Source organism: Gossypium raimondii, chromosome 2, assembly GCF_025698545.1.
Source record: "Gossypium raimondii isolate GPD5lz chromosome 2, ASM2569854v1, whole genome shotgun sequence".
In the NCBI taxonomy this organism is placed as follows: domain Eukaryota; kingdom Viridiplantae; phylum Streptophyta; class Magnoliopsida; order Malvales; family Malvaceae; genus Gossypium; species Gossypium raimondii.
The window spans coordinates 37,779,861-37,788,504 of NC_068566.1; the positions used below are offsets into that span (position 1 = coordinate 37,779,861).

At 37.2% G+C, this 8,644-nt stretch overlaps 1 protein-coding gene and 1 pseudogene across 1 annotated transcript; one reads left to right on the top strand and one right to left on the bottom strand.

Moving 5' to 3' along the window:
- Positions 1-461: 461 nt before the first annotated feature.
- Positions 462-1,475, top strand: LOC105788628 (uncharacterized). Its single transcript, XM_012615589.2, has one exon. The coding sequence runs from the start codon at positions 711-713 to the stop codon at positions 1,191-1,193; it is 483 nt and encodes a 160-aa protein (XP_012471043.1). The 5' UTR covers positions 462-710; the 3' UTR covers positions 1,194-1,475.
- A 485-nt stretch (positions 1,476-1,960) lies between these two features.
- LOC105788626 (serine/threonine-protein kinase STY13-like) lies at positions 1,961-6,986 on the bottom strand (annotated as a pseudogene).
- Positions 6,987-8,644: the final 1,658 nt, after the last annotated feature.

The following is an 8,644-nucleotide window of genomic DNA, read 5'->3' on the forward strand; positions in this document are numbered from 1 at the left end:
AATAACAGCTAAATCTGTTTAGTTAAATTTAATTACTAGTCTTGTACTATGCGTACAATTGTAGGTTTAGTCCATATTTTCTAACTGGACCATTCTAAGTCCGTATATTTTTCAAAATTTAAAATTTCAATCTTGAAGCAAACGACAGTGGTTAATCCGTTAACCGAATTTCTAGCAAGTAATATGTGGAAATAATAAATTGACATGTTATTATTCATATGATAATATGTTTACTGCATCAAAATTTGGAAATAGCAAAGCTTAACTCAATGAATTTAGTAATTATCATTAGTTGAGGACTAAAATTTTAAAATTTGAAAAAGCATAAACACAGGGACTAATAACAGAATTTAGCCTAGAGCAATCATCCATCCATCCACCCGCCCGCCCGTCCACCCAGCCACCCGCCCTCCCGCCAATCAATCTCTCATTTCTATTTCTGTGGGCGCACCACAAGCATTCATGCCCATGCTTTAGAATTACACTCCAGGCAGCAGATTTTTCAGTTAATTAGAAAACCAAAAAATTAATCTTTATAAATACGGAGTGATGTTCATCACATAAATTAGCTAGCTAGGTTAGGATCAGCCTACAACATTCTATCTACAACAGCTAGCGTGTGAGGCTCTAATTTATCCCAAGGAATAGGATGCCACATGCAGTATGGATTGGCCCCTCCATCATGACCTAATTCCTACAGAGCACCACCGATGAAGAAAAAGCAGCTCCAGCCTCAACATGACATCAACAAAGACCTTCAAATCATCAAAGCAGTAGCACAAGCGTGGCACTCTCACTCCGGTACCTCTAGGTCTACCAATGAATTCGATGCTTACCCACGTCGACATTTCAAAGCTAGGCCTTCAAGATTCAAGCTTGAAGCAATGAGCAACCCATCTGTGAAGCTCAAGGACGAGCGCAGTAGTATTGCTAATACTCCACATTGGGACTTCGCCCAATCACTGTGGGATTCATATGAGCTTGTCACCCTGACCAAAAAGCTTGAGACTGCTCTGGTTCTCGATGACCCTTTTTCAGCAGCTGGGTCGGAGTTAGAAGGAAATTCAAGTAGAGCACAAAAAAGGGGAAAGGAGAGTAAGAACAGCCTTAGAAATCTGTTAAAAAGGGTGTCTTCCAGGAGATTCGTTGAAGCTGATATTAAAATCCCCCCTGAAGATAACAATGGTTTTTGATCCTTTTTCTGTTTCCTGCTAGTCTTAGGTCTTTGTGAAGTGTGAATTGGATTGGTGGGTCAACAGTACCACATTTTTCGTCCTGCAACAATAAACATAGTGATAGTAGTTCCTTTGATAGTCTGAGATCCAACATATAACCTATTTTGAAGGTTATCCATCCTCTTTTCCCATAGTTTTAATTGGAATTTTCTTTTTAATATCTGTGCATTTGGAGTCGTCTAAATGTTGTTCAGATAACACATTAAAAATTATACTATATATATTTTTATTTACAAGTGAGTTATTTGATGTGAAGAACCAACTCATTCCTGATCAAGTTATTTGATGTCTAGAACCACCAAACTTGTAGGCTTACACATGGAACAAGGTTTTTAGGTAAGATATATTTCCAGTGTTGTCACAATTGTCAGCTAGGCCAAGGCTTCCATTCACCTCAAGCATATTATTAGTTTCTTCAATCACATCGATATTTTATTTTTTATTTGCATTACAATTTAGGGTCCTACTTTGGACTTGAGGTGTTAACACAAAACTTGAATCACTTGCTTCTTTGAATTGTTGGCTCAATTACTTTAAATTTAACTGTTTGATTACTTCAACAATCAGGGTCGGGTCCGGTGCTAAGACTGATGAACCATTCATGTTATCTCAGTTAACAATTGGACCGCATCCAGAAGGCAACTCGATCAAATACTATAGCCGCTTAATTAGATATGTTGTATATATATATATATTGGTTCTGCTGGAATTACTGCAATCGAAGGTAATGTATATGTGTATACTATATATTAGTATTCATAAATAATTTTCAATTAACAGCAACTACATATCAGGGCACACCTAAGAGCAATTACTCTGCTATCCAAGCAACCACCTTTAAGAGCTTAGTTAACTTATAAAGAAAAAGAGAAAAAAGAGAACACGCGAGTCTTGGTAGCACCCCAAGACAGTGACAGGTCATTTATTTAAATAGTGCATGAGCAGCAATACTTCATATATTTAGGTTACGTGGCCTGTCATTAAATCATGATCGACATGCTTACTCCAAAAGTCTCAAACTCTAGTGCATTTTGAAGGTCTTCCATTTGCACAGTTCAAAGCCTTTGTGTTTCTGCTGGATGTAGCTATCAGCTTGAGAATCAAGGGTGGCTTCATCAACGGTCTCTGCATGCTCAACCACCTGAACCTTCTTTCGGGAGTTTGCCGTTGGGGACCGCTCAGTGCACTGATCTTCTTCCGGAAACTCAACCTTGTTGTTGAAGGCCTTGTGGACATTGGGGTACTGCGGGGCACCAGGGATCATGGTGGCTGATCTTTCCATTCGGGAAAGATGAGCTTGGTAGTCTTGGGACGTGGTGTCCCAACCGGAATTCTGTCTTGGAGTATATACTAAGCTCCTTCTCATTGTTGCCTGTATCTACTCCCTTCGCTTCCAATTATGGCTATGAGTAGGCTTGTAATATTGGAAGCTGCACATTTATAGCAACCTTACATTATTTATTCGTAAGTGATAAGATTGCATCCTGTTCGCTGCTTTATCAAGTTGGATCCAGTTTAACCACATGTACAGATGGAGGAATAAAATATTGGTAAAAGAAAAAGAACCAACGACAGAAAGATTTGGTTAGAATGTGATGTCACCTGCTGCATTATTCAATGACCTATACAGGAATCAGAATTTCTTTATGATAGTGAACACGTGTTTGAGGTTCCAGTGGCTGGTTTAGGAGACACGTTTGTTAGAGCCAAAAAGATACCCTGAAAAGCAGATCCTCTCGAATTTTGCTAATGGGAATCAAACTAATTTGCCATCAACCCCTCCGACAAAAAAGTTGCAGAATCGAATCCTTAGCATCAAGAAAAATTATTTTAAGCTTGCCTGCTTTCTTGGAACTATTTCACTGAAATATTTTGAGTAAGATATTGGAACCCCCTGCATAGTTGGATCACATTCTTAGAAAAACACTACTTGCAAATTGCAATGAAAATTGTTTTGAAGTGCTTTAATGCAAGAGTATATCATAATTACGAAGAAACTGTTGCTAGTAATAGGAATCGTTTACAGCTACTCTAACCTCTTAGTCTGAGGCCGTGTTGCTTTCTTCTCCTTTAGAGTGATTAAAACTTGTAATTCTTACAATTTCTTCCTCTTCTTTTACAAGAAAAAAGAAAAGAAATTCCTTCCTACACCCATCTTATCATTAAACATTGTAATATACCCCCCAACTGACCAATTACTGATGATGATCAGGGCCAGTTATTTCCAACTATGAACTATCGTGAGCACAAAATGACAGAAGCATCAAGTTGAGATAGATGCCAACATTTGCTTTTACCCAACTGAACAGGACTTCCACTTAGTGTAACTTATTATTCTAAAATATATACCGTTCGATGTTATCAAAAAGCTTACTTGTTAGGCAAGCGAGCCGTCTTTGGCTTCTTTTGATTCCAACATGTAGAGAAGTACCTTGTTATCTCGTCTATTGCTGCTAAGGAACTAATAGCACTGGTCAAAGCAGAAGAAGAAACTCCTCTGTTTTTTTATCTGTCCTGGCTTTGGGGGTTTCCTCAGAATCGTCACGGACTCCCATCAAAGAGCTCGTACCTGGAGACTCGGGCGCCATGATGGAGTTCTCTGAAGCAAAAATTCGGGGAGGAATAGCTGTTGGCTCAGGAGGACACATACCAGAAATAAAATTTAGGAGCAAATGTATTATTTCACTGAAATTAGGACGAGCATTTGGGTCCTCCTTCCAAGATGATGTTAGAATGATAGGTTTTCAGCACTAGGCCTCACATTCTGTATTGCAAAACATCAGCTAAATTTAACAATACTTGAAATACAAAAGGTTTTAGCACACAAGCTACTTTCATCAATCAGTATAACAAGACTGGCCTAGAAACATTACATGGGGGAGTATTACCTTAAAAGCAGCTGCATATGCTGCCTGGAGATTTGACATGCCTTCAAATGGTAACTTCTTGTGCAGGAGCTCCCATAGCACAATCGCAAAGCTGTAGGCATCCACTTTATGGTTATAATGCTTCTTTTCTCCTTGCCTTAATGTGACAGTGCTGTACAACAATCACAGTTTAGCCACACAACCAAGATTAATTAGTGGTTTAGTATGAAAAGGACTGAACAACAAACCAAGGTGAAAATATAATTACCTCGGGAGCCATCCAGCGGTATGTTCCTGTTTCAGCAGTCATCATCTCTATCAATGTCTCCTCTCACGCTAAGCCAAAATCTGCTAGTTTAACTGTTCTATTGCCTGCTGTCAAAAGCAAGTTTTCTGCAGAGAGAATATGCAGATACAGTGATAATTATGACCTCCCAATGCTATGTTGAATCATTTGTATCGCTAGCATCAAGTTTTCTATTTCCACCGTTTGAGGGGGCATTAAAGATGGATGTGCATAACTTCTAGTTAAGCAGGATTAAGTTGTAACACATAAGTTAACTCACACAACTGGTTCTCTTAAGTCAAATGTGATTATTTTCTTTATAGCCATTATACAAGTACAGCAAAACAACAACAGACACATATAAGATGACAATAAAACATGAGACCCTAGTTTCACCACCTAAAACAATCAATATGCAGCTTAATAGACTTAACGGTAATGATTTGACACCTTTTGTGATACTATCTTTGACAGGACGAGTGAACCCAACATCTGGAAGAGATTCAATTTGGTTTCCATTGGAAGCAAATCCATGCTTTTCTCCAATTATATCGGATGCAACTGATTTTTACTTATATAATACAATTGGGGCTTTTATAGGTTCCTTGACGCCAACCAACTGCATTGGATTTATATGCAACACAAAACTTGCATGTCAAAATGCCCGGCTCTACACCATATTTTCATTCTGAATACTGAGCTGAAATTTAATATTTTCCTTACAACTTCTTAGAGTTCCCACTCCTTTTCACATGCATGAACTGCATAATCTTCTTGCATCCCTTCATAGTTCTTAGAGATGGAAAAACTAAATAAAGCCCACCGGCAATCAAGAAACTAATTCACTTAATTGATGTGGCCCTCAGATTCAAAATTGCCCTATGCCTCCGTAAAGCAAAATCCAAACCTTATCCACGTTCAAATTTCAAAACCCAAAAAATGCAGATGTAAAATGAGAGAATTACCAGGCTTCAGATCACGGTGTATGATCCCATGAGAATGCAAGCATTCCATAGCACAAGCTACATCAAGTGCAAAACCAATAGCAATACGCATATCTAAGCACCTCGGACGCATGTTCAGCAAATACTTCCGTAGAGTCCCACCCAGCAGAAGCTCAGTAACTATCACCATTACAGGCTCCTTGCAGGCACCAATAAACTGTTAAAGACAAGGGTTCAACAATCAGAGTTAGAATTGAAAGAAACTATTACAATGGCTAGTCAAGTATTATCAGCACTTAAACATCACATAAGCAACTATGCTAAGGGAACTGTATCCAATCCAACCTTCACTAGATTTTTATGCTGCACTCTAGACAACATTGCAACGTCTCTTGCAAACCGTCCTTCTCTCTTGGCTATCTCCTCAGGAGTTTCTCCCTTATGAAGTATTTTAATTGCAACAGTCTGGTTTTTATATCAGCAAAAAGAGGAGACAAAAGAAAGAAAGTTGAGAGAGAAAAGGTGACATTGCTACAAACAATATATATATATACATAATTACGGATAAATCGGGCTGAAAACATATTCAAGATATCAATCCAGATGCAACTAAGTATAATTCAATGAAAGTCTTCACTATTTTACAAGAAGAATTAGGTATTCCCTCTCCCCAGTTTCTGTTTGAGAAACAGATTTCAGACAAAATGGGGAAAGAATAGAACATAATCTAGACATGAATGCCTGGAATATCAGCTAAACGTAAAACCCACAAATAAATCAGAAAGACTATTAATTCCCCCAATTGCTAGATTTTGAACAATGTAATGATGAAGTAGGTGAATTTGGCAAATAGAAAAAAAAAGTTGGGACTCACAGTGAAGGCATTACCCAGAAAAATACAAACCAGTAATCAAAGAAGGAGAAAAGTAAAGGATTTTGCAAACTTACTTTCCCTCATAGACCTTGGCATGAGCTCCTTCTCCGATTCTTGGACCAACAAAGAGATGCTTTGGATCAATCAACCATTTAGCATCCAATTTGAACTCATCAGCCGTGTAAATCCTACTCCCAGAATCCATAATTCTAAAAGAGGGAAGGGCTCAAACATCTATATCTAGCAAGTAATCATCATAAAAGTTTACCCCTTTTGTAAATAGTAAAAAGAAAACATATATCAGAAACTCGAAAAGATGGAAGCTTTTTCAATGCTCATTCATTCACCAAAAAGCTGGAGTTATGGGAAGAGAGTGAGAGAAGAAGCAGAAAAAGATATGATCTGGGGTGGTGTATGTTTTCGATAATAAACCTCAAAAATGCAAAGTTTCACAAGTGTAATGGGTTGGATGTGTCCTAAATGAAAGGAGGCAAAAGAAAGGAACCCCACGTGTAGTGTACTGTAGTAAAAGATGGAGGAAGTAGATGGGATGAAGAAAGATACCCCAAACTACAGCAAAGTAAAGAAAGCAAGGGAAGATACGTTGGAAGTCCAATCTCCAAACATGTGTCATCAAAATTCATGGGGAAAGGAGAAGACTAGAACAACATCAAATCTGCTCTTCATCATTTCCTAATCTCTCTCCTTCTGGTTCAACTTGACATACTCCTTTCACTCCATCTGGGTGCCGTCTTATAACAAGAGAGTGCTAATGTAAAGTTAGATTTTTCTATAGCCAGCATTTAACATCATGATTTTCTTTTTCTAAATATTATTTGAGATGTAATTACAATTTGAGGACAAACAAATATAGGTTATTAGAAGTCTTCATAAGCACAAAGCCACATAATTATTTTTAGATTTGTTCATGAGTTCAATTTCTACTCGGTTTTAAAAAAATTTAAACTCGAGCCTAAAATTGACCTAGCTTAACCCACCCAAAAGTCTATATTAACTTCTGACTTAAGGTTTTGGATGAATTAGTTAAGAATTAATATAGTTATTGTCTTTCGATCTCAAATTAAATTAACTAACTGACATAAGTTATTTATCTTTTAACCTCACAGTTTAAATTGGGTTAAATCAAGAGATGTTCGATAGACTATTTTTTCAACCTCATCTACTTAAATACGTCAATCTTAGGGTTTAATCACACTCAATTTAATCTAACTAATTCTAAAACAAACCCTAATTCTTCAGTCAATTAATTCCACCTTTGCTCGTTAATCTCCCTACGGGTTTAGTTCATCATGAATCTAGATGCAAATTTCACTAATTTCAATCCAGACATTCAAACAAATATAAAAATATCAAAGAAGGGAAAAGAGAATTTTGATCCATTGGGATGTCAATTGGGCGCGAACCTGAAAACTCGTTTAACAGTTGTTGAACAAAACTTGATCACAATCTGAACTAAAATTGCAATTGAATCTAAAGCTGAAGTAGCAATAAATTCCCAATTAACAAATTTTAAATCCATAAACTAAAACTAAGGGAATAAGCTCCCTCAATCAGGTATTAAGTGTTACTATATATAGTCTGCTGTTTTCTGACCATATTAGGTCAAATATAAGTGGTTAAGACGAATTAAAATGGCTTGTCAGACGAAAACACCCTTAGCTATAATTTGGCCTCGTTGGATTGGTGTTGCGACACCGCAGGACCAGTGTCGTGACATTTAACATCAAATTGGAACTTCCTTGGCCTTGAAGTTGGGTGTTGCGACATTGCACTCTGGTGTTGCGACATCAAAAGTGAACTATTTCTCCTAAAGGTTCAAAGTATAGTGTCCTGACATTAACACCTTTAATACCCCTAATTTTACTTCGAAGTTGATGGTCGCGACACCACCGGTGGATGTCGTGACATTGAAGTTGTTCCTTTGATTCATTGGTCTAAAATGGTATATTGCATACTCAATAAACCCAATAGTCTTTCGTTAGGCCTGGATTGTCCTAACAGGTCATCAAAGCACTCAAAAACACTTATTTTATTGAAGTTGAATACGAAATACTAAAACAGAAAACTCCTAGAAAGCTAATCAAATTACCTGAAAATAAGCTCATTAAATGCTAAAAAGAACCTAATTTTGGCATATTAGTTAGGACTTAAATTATCAGTTGTATTGTGAGAAATATAGTGGATAATTGCTCTAGGCAAGGCCCGCAAGTGTAGGCTAAGGTTGAATTGCGTAAACAATATCAATGTTCATCTTTACGTATATGCACTTTTGGTTTCATGATTGGAACTATGACCACAGTTCCAAGCACTATTTTAGCCACAATTTTCTGTTTGCTGAAGCAAGTATCCCATCGTTTATATAATTGGTGTGAAAGCCTCTCACTAAACATAAATAATGATTATCTTGGTTGATATAC

Coding starts and splice junctions, on each gene's coding strand:
- LOC105788628 (XM_012615589.2), top strand. CDS start 711: ATGAAGAAAAAGCAGCTCCAGCCTCAACATGACATCAACAAAGACCTT.